The 13,878-nt window shown below is 41.2% G+C and overlaps 1 protein-coding gene across 3 annotated transcripts in view; it reads left to right on the forward strand.

The window, feature by feature from the left end:
* The window catches only part of LOC115847991 (zinc finger protein 211-like), an 18,608-nt gene continuing 4,730 nt past the window's right edge, over positions 1–13,878 (forward strand). Inside the window, exons 1-2 of one of the 3 annotated variants that reach the window (XM_030848265.2) lie at positions 1–262; positions 1,377–1,503. In XM_030848265.2, the coding sequence (XP_030704125.1) occupies positions 230–262; positions 1,377–1,503 (160 nt within the window). In that variant the 5' untranslated portion in view covers positions 1–229. Of the gene's footprint in view, positions 263–1,376; positions 1,504–7,494; positions 7,690–13,878 lie in introns of those variants that run through there. The other 2 variants (XM_070044358.1, XM_070044359.1) reach the window with 2 other exon arrangements.

Raw genomic sequence — 13,878 nt, forward strand, 5'->3', positions numbered from 1 at the left:
TCTTCGTAAGGAGATTTTGATTGTTGTTGAGACTGTAGACCTGTTCAATACCTCCCCTGTGCGATGTTGGGAACAAGGTGAAGGGCCCAGGAAGCGGAAGTGGAGGGTTTGTGCGCACTAGACAGGGGCGGGGCGGGGACGACGCCGCCGCTTGCGGCGAGTAACCGTGCCGACTCCGACCCGGTCGCTGGACTGTCGACGCTCCGCTCCGCTCCGCGCAAAGGCTCCGATGGCGGCTTCTGCACTGAGGGACCCACCTCAGGTAAACGCTGCGGTCTCCGGGTTCTCGCCTGCCCGTTTCCCCACCGAAATACAAACGCCCCGAGTGAGCGGCGCCTGGTCACGTCTGGTCTAGGACAGTGAGGGCTTCAGGGGTGTTTTATCTATTTCTGACCACCAGTGTATGCGGTGTGAGTGAGGCTTGGAGATGCAACCGAAGCAGGAACATTCCGGAGACGTGTATTCCGTCTTGTTTCTGCGAGGAACTAAGTTTGAGGCCAGGCTGTATCTGCAGTGGTAGCTGAGAGGCTATACTTTTCTTCTTAGGGCCCTCGGATCGGTGGAGAGTTTTGAACAAAGGAAGGACACAATCTGAGTTAGGCTTTTAAAAATTCTCCAAAGCCTGTTCAGTGGAAGAAAAGACTCTAGGTGGGCGATGAGGACTTTGAGGCAGAGGGAAGTTGTGGAATTTCCAAGGTCACAACTGATAAAAGGTAGCACTGGGGACAGAGGCAGGGAGGGGAGATTAGCCAGTCAGCCCGAGATTATCTGGCTCTGGTTCCGCCATGGGACCAGGGAAGGCCTGATCTCCTGGAATACCACCATGGTCACTTTCTTCTATGGCCTGCTTGTTCCCACAGATTCCCAGGGCTGCAGAAGCACTTTTGGTTAATGGAGGTTGTCCCAATCCCTCACTTGTTTTGACCCCCAGGCACGCATTCTCTGTATTTGAGGTGTCTTAGGGCTCTTCATCTGCCATTCTACTAGCTTTTTGGTTGGGGGACCTTGGAGAACCTCATGCTCTGGGTACTGAGTGCAGGCCCAGACGTTCTATGGAGGGAGTATGGAAGGTTACTCCAGAACCCACACCAGTATGTGGAAGTACTTTGAGGTGAGGTTGAGTTGGTTTAGGTAAGTGCAGGTCTCCTTTATTTTCTGGTGGGAATAAACAGCACAGAAAAGCAGGATTTCGGCTTCAAATGACTGCCTGTGTGTTCTGGAGGTATTGGGAGATTCAGATCAGAGGAGGGAGGTTTTCTACCCCAGGTCTCAAATGGCTCCATCTTTTTGGGCAGTAGGGGAAGTGTGTGGGAAGATGGATTGTGGGTTTTCAGGGGTGAGACCGTTCATGGTTTCATTTGTCCCTCTTATACCAGGGCAGTGTGACCTTTGAGGATGTGGCCGTGTACTTCTCCTGGGAGGAATGGTGTCTTCTTGATGAGGTTCAGATACACCTGTATCTTGATGTCATGCTGGAGAACTTTGCAGTTGTATGCATGCTGGGTAAGGCCCTCACACCCACCCCTATCCTCTGAGTTAGGTTCTTCCTTTCTTCTCTTCCTCAAGGGCAGCTCTGTCCTCACATCTGGTACATGGGCACTGCTTTCTTCTTAAATTCCTTGGTTATGTGCTGTGGTTACTATGGCTAGGCAGAGTGCATCCCTAGTCCTTAGTGCCCGAACACCAGTTAGCCCCAAAGTTGCAGCTAAAGATTCAGGGTCAGTAGTCTTTTTTGTAGATTGTTTTTAATTTTATTGAAGTATTGTTGATTTACAATTTTGTTTTAATTTCTGCTGTACAGTAGGTCCGTGGTTATCCATTTAAAATACAGCAGTGTGTACATGTCAATTCCAAACTCCCTAACTATCCATCCCCTTCCCCCTTCCCCCTTGGCAACCACAAGTTCATTCTCTATGTCCGTGAGTCTGTTTCTGTTTTCTAAATAAGTTTATATGTATCAACTTTTTTTTTTACATTCTGCATATCTTTCTCTTTGTGACTTAACGTCACTCAGTATGACAATCTGTAGGTCCATCCATGTTGCTGTGAATGGCATTATTTCATTCGTTTTAATGACTGAGTAATATTCCATGGTATATAAGCACCACATCTTTTTTATCCATTCAACTGTCGATGAACATTTAGTTTGCTTCCATGTCTTGGCTATTGTAAACAGTGCTGCATTGAACATTGGGGTGCATGTATCCTTTCAAACCATGTTTTTCTCTGGATATATGGTGAGGAATGGGATTGCTGGAATATATGGTAACTCTATTTTTGTTTTTTGAGGAACCTCCATGCTATTCTCCATAGTCGCTGTACCAATTTACAGTCCTAGCAGCAGTGTAAGAGGTTTCCTTTTTCTCCACACCCTTTCCTACACTTGTTATTTGTAGGATTTTTAATGATGGCCATTCTGACTGGTGTGAGGTTGTACCTCATTGTATTGAATAATTTTGATTTGTATTTTTCTGATAATTAGCAATGATCAGCATCTTTTCATGTGCCTATTGCCCAGTTGTGTTTTTGCTTTAGAGAGATGTTTATTTAGGTCTTCAAGGTTGTTTGTTTTTGTTATTGAGTTGTATAGCTGTTTATATATTTTGGAAATTAAGCCTTTGTCAGTCACATTATTTGGAAATAGGACATCTTTTTGTTTTCTTTATGGTTTCCTTTGCTGTGCCAAAGCTTGTAAGTTTGATGAGGTCCCATTTGTTTATTTTTGCTTTTATTTCTGTTGCCTTGGGAGACTGTCATGGTCAGTAGTCTTGCCATCCACCTGATCAATCCCTCCTTGTTTGCCCTGTCTTTGGCCAGGTGACTGTCCAAATGAATGGTACCCAAACTTTGCTCCATTCTTGTACCTGACATATTTTTGTGCCTGACTGTGTGACAGTGTTGTCACTGACATTGTTACTACTAAAACAGACCATAGGATGTTTTTTCAAGACTTTTTTCAAGATTCCAATTTCTCTATATCCACGCCAGCATCTGGTTTTTTGTTTCTTTTTATTTTTTTAACATTTATTTATTTATTTCAGTTTCGCCAAGTCTTAGTTGTGGAAGGCAGATTCCTTAGTTCTGGCTCACTTGTTCCTTAGATGCAGCTTGCAGAATCCTTAGTTGTGGCATGTGAACTGTTAGTTGTGGCATGCATGTGGGATCTAGTTCCCTGACCAGGAATTGAGCCCCGACCCCCTGCGTTAGAAGTGCAGAGTCTTAACCATTGCTCCACCCCGGATGTTCCAGCATCTGTTATTTTCTGTTCTCTTTTTTTGTTTTGTTTCGGCCTTGCTGGGGGGCTTGCAGGATCTTAGTTCCCCAAGAAGTGATGACCAGGGATCAAACCTGCGCCCCCTTCAGTGACAGCGTGCAGTCTTAACCACTGGACTGCCAGGGAGGTCCCTGTTATTTTCTGTTCTTTAGATCATAGCCATCCTAATGGGGGTGAAATGGTATATTTTTCCCATTTCAATTACATCCCTTTCGGTGTGCTTATTGGCCATTTGTACAGCTTTAGAAAAATATCTGTTAAAGTTCTTTTTTATTTATTAATCAAGTTGGTTTTTTGGTTGTTGTTGAATTACAGATTTATCCATAAATTGTGGATATGAATCCCTTTTTATATACGTGTTTTGGAAATGTTTTCTCCCAATCTGTGGTTTCTTTCTTACTGTGTTTATAGTGTCCTTTGATGTTAAAAAGTTCTTCATTTTTTTCCTTTCTTCCCCCAGCTTTCTTAGGCTATAATGACACATAAGTTTGTGTAAATTAAAGGTATGCAACCAAAATTGTTCGTTTTTATGAGGTCCAATTTGTTTATTTTTTGTTTTGTTGCTTTTGCCTTTGTTGTCAAAGGCAAGAAATCATGGCTGAATCCAACGTTTTGAAGCTTTACTTGTTTGTTTTTTCTAACTCTCCCTGTAAACAAGGCTCTTACATGTTAGCTCTTACGTTTAGGCGTTTGATATATTTTGAGTGAATTTTTGTGTCTGGTGTTAGGTAAGGTTCTAATTTCATTGTTGTGCATGTGGGTATCTGGTTTTCCCTGTGCCATTTGTTGAAAAGGCTGTCTTTATTCAATGAAAATCATCCTCTTGTTAGTAATTATTGCATCATATATTTGAGGGCTGATTTTTAGACACTCTAGTCTCTGTTCTATTCCACTGGAGTATATATCTGTCTTTATGCCAGTAGCACCTTATGGTGTTTTGCTTACTGTAGCTTTGTAAGAAAGTTTGAATTCATGTGTTGTGAATCCTTCAACTTTTTTTTTTCCACAATTGCTTTGGCTGTATTGAATCCCTTGAGAGTCTATGTGAATTTGAGTCTGAATATTTTTTTTTGAATTTTTCTATTTCTTGAAGACGTCATTGTTTTTGATAGGGATTGCATTGAATCAAAAATCCCCCATCTGAGTGTTAAAACTGATGAACCTACACGAACACATCATTATCACTCAAAATCTAAAGTTTGCAATAGGGTTCACTCGTGGTGTTGTACATTCTGTGGGCTTTGATAAATGTATAATGACATGTATTCACCGTTATAGTATCATACAGAATGTGTTCAATTTTCAATTAAAAATTCTCTGTGCCCCACCTGTTCATCCCTGCTTCCCCCATACTCCTTGGTGTCCCCTGATTACTTTTTTACTGTCTCATTAGTTTCCCCTTTTTGAGAATGTCATATCCTTGGGCTCATACAGTATGTAGCCTTTTCATCTTGGCTTATTTCACATAGTAACATGCATTTTAAGTTTCCTTGACTTGATAGCTCATTGCAGTTTATTTGTAAATAATGTTGCTGTTCTCTAGATGTATCATGTTTATCCATTCATCTACTGAAGGATTTCTTGATTACTTCCAAGTTTTGAAAGTTTTGAATAAAGTACTGTAAATATCTGTTTGAAGGTTTTTGTGTATATGTCCCTTTTCAACTCTTTTGTATAAATACCGCAGAGTACAATTGCTGGAGGATATAAGATTATGTTCATTCCAGTTTAGTAAGAAACTACCAAACTGCCTTTCAAAGTGGACTACCATTAAGCATTCCAATCGGCAATGAATGAAATTCTTGTTGCTCCACACCCTCACCAGCATTTGGTGTTGTCAGTGTTTGGATTTTGGCCATTTTTATAGGTATGTATTGGTATCTGCTTTTGAGTTTAATTTGCATTTCCGTGCATCTTTGTATATGTTAAATTTTTATGTGTATATCTTCTTTTAATAAAGTGTTTGTTAAGGTGTTTTGCTCATTTTTTATTTGGGTTGTTGTTTTCGTACTGAATTTTAAGATTTTTTTTTTTTTTTTTTTTTTTGGCGGTACGCAGGCCTCTCACTGTTGTGGCCCCTCCCGTTGCGGAGCACAGGCTCCAGACGCGCAGGCTCAGTGGCCATGGCTCACAGGCCTAGCCGCTCCGTAGCATGTGAGATCTTCCCGGACCGGGTCACGAACCCATGTCCCCTGCATCGGCAGGCAGACTCTCAACCACTGCGCCACCAGGGAAGCCCAAGGGTTTTTTGTACTTAACTTTTAGTCCCATTATCTATTTTGAGTTAATTTTTTGTGAAGGGTGTAAGGTTTGTGTCTAGAATTCATGTCTTGGCATGTGATGTTCGGTTGTTCCAGTACTATTTATTCTAAAGACTTTATTTTTCCCCATTGTATGGCACTTGTCATCTGTCAAAAGTCAGATGAGTGTATTTCTGTGGCTCTGTTTTAGTGCTCTCAATACTGTTCATTGATCTGTTTCTCTGTCCTTTCTACAATACTGCACTGGCTTGATTACATTTTGTTTTTGTTTTTTTTCACCATGCCACGCAGCTTATAAGTTCTTAGTTCCCCAACCAGGGATTGAACCCTGGGCCCTCAGCAGTGAATTTGCAGAGTCCTAACCAAGGGTGCCAGGGAATTCCCAGGCTTGATTACCTTAAATACTAAATCTTGTTTTTCTTTTCCTTTCTCTTTTTTTCTTTCTTTTTCTTTTTAAGATACTAACTCTTGAAGTTGAGTAGTGTCAGTCTGCGACCTTTGTTCTTCAGTATGGTTTTGGCTATTCTGGGACTTTTGTCTCTCTGTATAAACTTTAGGATCAGTTTACTTATGTCCACAAAATAATGTGCTGGGATTTTGATTTGGATTGCATTGAATCTAGGTGCAGTCTAGGTGAAATTAGGAAGAACTGACTTCTTGACAGTAGTGGGTCTTCATATTTATGAACATGAAATATCTTTCCATTAATTTAGTTCTGTTTATGTAGTCCTTTGATTTCTTCATCAGAGTTTTAGAGTTTCCCTTATGTAGATTTTTTTTCTTTTTATATTTATTTATTTCTGGCTGCGTTGGGTCTTTCTTGCTGCAGGCGGGCTTTCTCTAGTTGCGGCGAGCAGGGGTTTCTCTTCATTGCAGTGCGCAGGCCTCTCATTGTGGTGGCTTCTCTTGTTGCGGAGCATGGGTTCTAGGCACATGGGCTTCAGTAGTTGTGGCACGTGGGCTCAGTTGTTGTGGCTCACAGGCTCTGGAACACAGGCTCAGTAGTTGTGGCTTATGGGCTTAGTTGCTCCACAGCATGTGGGATCTTAATGGACCAGCAATCAAACCCACATCCCCTGCATTGGCAGACAGATTCTTAACCACTGTGCCACCAGGGAAGTCCCCCTTCATGTAAATCTTGTATATGTCTTGGTAGATTTATAATTAAGTGTTTCTTCCTTTTTCTCTCTACTTGTTTAGGGGGGTGTTAATGTACATGGTCTTGTGTTTTTAATTTCAAATTTCACTTGTTTATTCTTGATGTATTGGAAAGTGATTGACTTTTGTATAGTATCCTTGTATCCTGAAACTTGGCTATAATTGCTTCCAAGTTCCAGGATTTGTTTTGGGGTTTTTTTTTGTGTGTGTGTATATTTTGGTTTTTACATAGCTGGTTATATCATCTGAGAATTAAGGCAGTTTGATTCCTTCCTTCCCAATCAGTATAACTTTTATGTAACTTTCTCCTATCAGTCCATTAATTATGACTTAGAGTATAAAGTTGAAAGGGAGTTGCCAGAGGGAAGAGCCTTGCCTTCTTCATCTTATTGGGAAAGTTTCTAGTTTTTCTCTAGTTTTTCATCTGGTAAAGATGAGAGTATAGGGTTTATTTCAATTGTCAAGTTGAAGTTCTTTTTCTATTTTTAGTTTACTAGGAGATGGAGATTTTGATCATAAATAGGTGTTGGATTTTGCCAGATCTGGTTTTCCGAATCTATCAATGACATCATGTATTGGTGGATTCTTTTTCTTTTTTCTTTTGGCTGTGCCACAGCTTGCAGTGTCTTAGTTCCCTGGCCAGGGATTGAACCTGGCCTAAAGCAGTGAAAGCGCCAAGCCCTAACCACAGGACTGCCAGGAAATTCTCACATATTTGTATTTAAAGTGGGTTTCTGGACTTCACTCATGGCACATTGGTTAAGAATCCACCTACCAATGCAGGGGACATGGGCTTGATCCCTGGTCCAGGAAGATTCCACGTGCCACAGAGCAGTTAAGCCTGTGAGCCACAACTACTGAGTCTGTGTGCTGCTACTATGGAAGTCTGCATACCCAGATCCCGTATTCTACAAGAGAAGCCACCACAATGAGAAGCCTGCACACTGCACTGAAGAGTAACCCCTGTTTGCTGGAACTAGAGAAAGTGCACATGCAGTAAGTTGATACAGCCACTATGGAGAACAGTATGGAGGTTCCTTGAAAAACTAAGAAAATAACTACCATATGACCCAGAAATCCCGCTACTGGGCTGAGATCCCACTACCCTGAGAAAACCAGAATTCAAAAAACTACATGTACTACAGTGTTCATTGCAGCACTATTTACAATAGCCAGGACATGGAAGCAACCTAAATGCCCATTGACAGTTGAATGAATAAAGAAGATCTGGTACATATATACAATGGAATATTACTCAGTCATAAAAAGGAACAAAATTGAGTTATTTGTAATAAGGCGGGTGGACCTAGAGTCTGTTATACAGAGTGAAGTAAGTCAGAAAGCGAAAAACAAATACCATATGCTAATGCATATACATGGAATCTTAAAAAAATGGTACTCATGAACCTAGGGACATGACAGGAATAAAGATACAGATGTAGAGAATGGACTTGAGGACACAGGGAGGGGGAAGGGTAAGCTGGGACGAAGTGAGAGAGTAGCATTGACATATATACACTATCAAATGTAAAATAGTTAGTTGGAAGCAGCTGCATAACACAGGGAGATCAGCTCAATGCTTTGTGACGACCTGGAGGGGTGGGATAGGTAGAGTGGGAGGGAAGCTCAAGAGGGAGGGAATATGGGGATATACGTATACAGATAGCTGATTCACTTTGTTATACAGCAGAAACTAACAAAACATTGTAAAGCAATTATATTCTAATGAAGATGTAAAATAAATAAATAAAGTGGATTATTTTGAGAGAACATATAGCTGACTCCTGCTTATGGATTCACTCTGATAATCTCTCTTTTCATTGGTACATTGAGACTATCAGTGTTTAATATATTGATATAGGTGGATAAATATTTAATGTATTTGTTACCATTTTCTACCATTGACCATATTCTTTGTTCCTATTTTAGTCTTCCACTCTTGTTTTTATTGTTTAAATCGAGCATCTTGTATGATTGCATTTTCTCTCCTTGTTAGCATATCAGATATACTCGTTTCTTTTCATTTTTTTAATATAGTTGTGCTAGAGTTTGCACTCTGTATTTACATCTGATTGAAGTCCACTTTCATATAACACTGTATGGCTGCCTTGGTAGTTTGAATACCTTATAATTTTAAAAAAATCCTAATTGCTATCTTGCATTGTATTATTGTTCTCATTTGTTTTAATTTTACATAAGCATACATAAATGGGTGTGTTTTAAAATGCATAACAGGGCTTCCCTGGTTGTGCAGTGGTTGCGAGTCTGCCTGCCAATGTAGGGGGCACAGGTTCAAGCCCTGGTCTGGGAGGATCCCACATACCTCAGAGCAGATAGCCTATGTGCTACAGCTTCTGGGCTTGTGCTCTGGAGCCCATGAGCCACAACTACTGAGCCTGCATGCCACAACTACTGAAGCCTGTGCACCTAGAGCCTGTGCTCCGCAACAGGGGAGGCCACTGCAATGAGAAGCCTGTACACCGCAACAAAGAGTAGCTCCCGCTCGCCACAACTGGAGAAAACCCACATGCAATAATGAAGATACAATGCAGCCAAAAATAAATAAATTCATTAATTAAAAAATGCATAATGGAGTATACAGTTACTGTTTTTCCTTAGAAGACATGCATATGGGCAATGCCTTCATGAAAAGATGCTCAATATCACTAATGGTTGGGAAATGCAAATCAAAACCACAATGAGGATTTTCCTGCTGGCACAGTGGTTGAGAATCCACCTGCCAATGCAGGGACATGGGTTCAAGCCCTGTTCTGGGAAGATCCCACATGCCCTGGAGCAACTAAGCCTGTGAGCTACAACTACTGAGCCTGCACTCTAGAGCCCAGGAGCCACAACTACTGTGCCTGTGTGCCACAACTTCTGAAGCCCGCACGTGTAGAGCCCGTGTTCTGCAACAAGAGAAGCCACCACAATGAGAAGCCCGTGCACCACAGCGAAGAGAGCCCCTGCTTGTGGCAACTAGAGAAAGCCCGCATGCAGCAACGAACACCCAACACAACCAAAAATAAATAAAGAAATAAATTTATTAAAAAAAGAATAATCCACCTGCCACTGCAGGGGACGTGGGTTAGATCCCTGATCCAGGAAGGTCTCACGTGCTGCAGAGCAGCTAAGGCCCTGTGCCACACTACTGAGTCTGCGCTCTAGAGCCCATGAGCCACAACTTCTGAGTCCAAGTGCCACAACTACTGAAGCCTGTGTGCCCTAGATCCTGCACAACAACTACTGAGCCCATGCAACAGAACTGCTGAAGCCTACACACTCTAGGGCCTGTGTGCTGCAATTTTCGAGCCTGCATGCTGCAACTACTGAAGTCTGTGCGCATAGAGCCTGTGCTCCGCCACAAGAGAATCCACCACAATGAGAAGCCCGTGCACCACAACAAAAGCCTAGCCCCCACTCACTGCAATTAGAGAAAGCCCACATACAGAAATGAGGACACAATGCAGCCAAAAATAAATAAAAAGTTAGGGAAAAAAACCACCATGAGATACCACCTCACACATGTTACAATGTCTGTTGTGAAAAAGCCAAGAAATAAGTGTTGGTGAAGTTGTGGAGAAAAGGGACCCCTTGTGCACTGTTGGTGGGAGTGTACATTGTTACAACTACTATGGAAAACTATAGAGAATCCTTACAAAATTCAAAAAGGAACTTCCATATGGTCCAGCAATTCCACCTCTGTGTATTTATCCACAGGGAGTGAAATCATCATCTCAAAAAGATATCTGTACCTCAGGTTTATTTCAGCATTATTTACAATATTCAACAGATGGAAACAACCTAAGTGTCCATTGATGGATGAGTGGATCTAACAAACATGTAGTATATGTGGCATATTATTCAATAATATACAACCATAAAGAAAGATAGAAATTTTGCCATTTGCCTCAACATGGATAGACCTTGGGGACATTATGCTAAGTGAAATAAGTCAGAGAGAGAAAGACAAATCCACTTGTCCCACTGTTTCCACAGAGGATTGGTTCCAGGAGCCCCTGCATATACTGAAATCTGTGGATGCTGAAGTCCCATAGTCAGCCTTCTGATTCTGAAGTTTTCCCATTTGTGGATTCATCTAGCTACAGATCATGTGATCCTGTGTGTATTTGTTGAAAAATATCTCTGTACAAGTGGACCCAAGTAGTTTTAACCCATGTTGTTCCAGGTTTACCTGTACTACATGAGTATACTTACATGTTGAACCTTTAAAACAACAACACCCCCACCAAACTCAGATACAGAGAAAGGATTAGTGATTGCCAGAGCAGGACAAGGTGGTTAGATGAAGTGAGTGAAGGGTGTCAGAAGTTACAGGCTTCTAGTTATAAGATGAGTAAGTCCTGGGGATGTAGTGCACAGCATAGTGACTTTAGTTAATACAACTGTATTGTACATTTAGAAGTTTCCAAAGGGTAGATCTTAGAAGTTCTCATCAGAAGAAAAAAATGTAATTATGTATGTTAACTAAACTTATTGTGGTGCTCCTAGCAGTGTATACATAAATCATGTTGTACAACTTAAAGAAATACAATGTCCCGGGCTTCTCTGGTGGCGCAGTGGTTGAGAGTCCGCCTGCCGATGCAGGGGACGCGGGTTCGTGCCGCGGTCCAGGAAGATCCCACATGCCACGGAGCGGCTGGGCCTGTGAGCCATGGCCGCTGAGCCTGCGCGTCTGGAGCCTGTGCTCCGCAAGGGGAGAAGCCGCAACAGTGAGAGGCCCGCGCACCACAAAAAAATTTAAAAAATAAAATAAAAATAAAGTGTTTAAGTGTTTACTGTAAAAAAAAAAAAAAAGAAAAAAAAGAAATACAATGTCCCATGTCAGTTTTATGTCAATGAAAGTTTTTTATTCTCTTATGGTCTTCCTTTCTCTATGAAACCCAAATTTGTGATCTATGTCATTTTTTCTCTCTGAAGAATCCTTTTAATATAGTTCCACAATTTTTCTGTGTCTAAGAACGTGTTTATTTCATCATCAGTGTTGAAGATTTATGTCGCTGGTTACCAAATTCTAGGTTGGTGATGTCCCCTCCCCCTTCCCACTTTAAATATTTTACTCCATTCAGTTCTTATTTCCCTGAGTTCTGAGGAGAATTGAAATGTAATTGGGTGTTTTTTTTTGGCTTCTCTTGGGAAAGGTGTTGATTCCTTTAGCCTCTTTTAGTATTTTTTCTTTCTGCATTTGAATGTGATAAGCCTAAGATGTAGTGTTTTTGGCATTAAACCTGCCTCATGTTCACTGAGCTTTCTGGATCTGTTGGTTGGTATCTGACATCATTTTGTTAGAAATTCTCCATCATTATTGCTTCAAGTATTTATTCCGTTTCTTTTTTTCTTTCTGTTTGAGATGTTTCCATATGTGTGTGTTAAACATTTTGTGTTTGTCCCACGGATGTTTTATATTTGGGTGTTTATTTTTTATTTTAATTTTTGTATTTTTTCAGTTCATTTTTCAGTTTTGGAAGTTTCTCCTAACAGAAAAAGAAGTTCAAATATTCTCTCCTCAGCTGTGTCCAGGGTACGAATAAGCCCATCATAGTCATTCTTCATTTCTGTTATGGTGTACTTGATCTTTAGCATTTCTTTTTGGTCCTTTGTTAAAATTTTCATCCCTCAGCTTACATTTCCCTTCTGGAATTGTATGCTGGCTGCTTTATCCCTTAGTAGACATTAATTAACATATTAGTCATAATTATTTTATATTCCCAATGTGATTGTTCAAACATCCCTGTGATATCTGATTTTGATTCTGAAGCTTTGTCTTTTCAAACTGTTTTATGGGACACTGCAGATCTTCAGAAGGTGCCATGGTTGCAAAAGAGTTAGATCAATTAGATTCTGCCAGTACAATAGTTGTTTAGGTGGGGAGACACATTCCTAACATTTTGTACTCCATCCATTGTACATCTTTTCCTCTGGCTCCACCAGATGTTCTTTTTCTTGGCCCCACTGTGTGGCATGCCCAACCAAGAATTAAACCTGTGCCCCTTGCATTAGAAACAAAGAGTCTTAACCACTGGGTCACCAGGAAAGTCCCTGCACCAGACATAAAATGTAATATTTATATATTGTGTATTGTGTACTGAGTTCCTCTCGGCCAGTATTGGCTATTCAGCCATCCTGACTATGTTAGGACTTGTATCATTTGTGTCCCGTGTAGTTGGTCAAATCGGGATGGAGAGTCCTTTGGGCTTCATGGGATGGACATGACTCTGGTCTCAGCAAAAAGCCTCAGAGGTGGCCTGATTAAGATGAATGACAGGGCTTCCCTGGTGGCAGAGTCGTTGAGAGTCTGCCTGCCGATGCAGGGTACACGGGTTTGTGTCCCAGTCTGGGAAGATCCCACATGCCGCAGAGCGGCTGGGCCCATGAGCCAGGGTCACTGAGCCTGTGTGTTCGGAGCCTGTGCTCTGCAACAAGAGAGGCCACAACAGTGAGAGGCCTGCATATCGTGTTAAAAAAAAAAAAAAGAATGACAACTGGGAAAGGTCTTGATATTAGGTCTGTGTTTGAATGACAACAGGGAGAGGCCTTGATATTAGGTCTGTGTTTAAGTCATATCAGGAAGTATGACTTCCTCTTGACTAGTGTTTTAGTGCCATTGTCAGTGGCTACAAATCACTTCTCATCTTTCTCCATTCGTGACATTCTACCAACTTGTTATTTCTACTACTTCCCATTTTTATTCTGACTGCACTCTCGGATTCATTACCTACCACCTCTCTAAACCACTTATCTCATGTGGTCTTCACACTGTTTTTCCCATAGTATGTACTGACACTATTTGTGTCCTGAACATAGGGATCCTTTAATATTTCTGGAATGCCAGTGACCTGTTGCAGTCAGATTTTCTGAGACCTGGACATACACTTTTTTTTTTTAACATCTTTATTGGAGTATAATTCCTTTACATTGTTGTGTTAGTTGCTGCTGTATAACAAAGTGAATCAGCTATATATACACATATATCCCCATATCCTCTCCCTCTTGCATCTCCCTCTCACCTTCCCTATCCCACTCCTCTAGGTGGTCACAAAGCACTGAGTTGATCTCCCTGTGCTATGCGGCTGCTTCCTACTAGCTATCTGTTTTACATTTCTTAGTGTATATATGGACATACACTTCTGTACGTTATCAGAGATCACCAGGAGATGCAGTCCT

Source organism: Globicephala melas, chromosome 19, assembly GCF_963455315.2.
Source record: "Globicephala melas chromosome 19, mGloMel1.2, whole genome shotgun sequence".
Lineage (NCBI taxonomy): Eukaryota > Metazoa > Chordata > Mammalia > Artiodactyla > Delphinidae > Globicephala > Globicephala melas.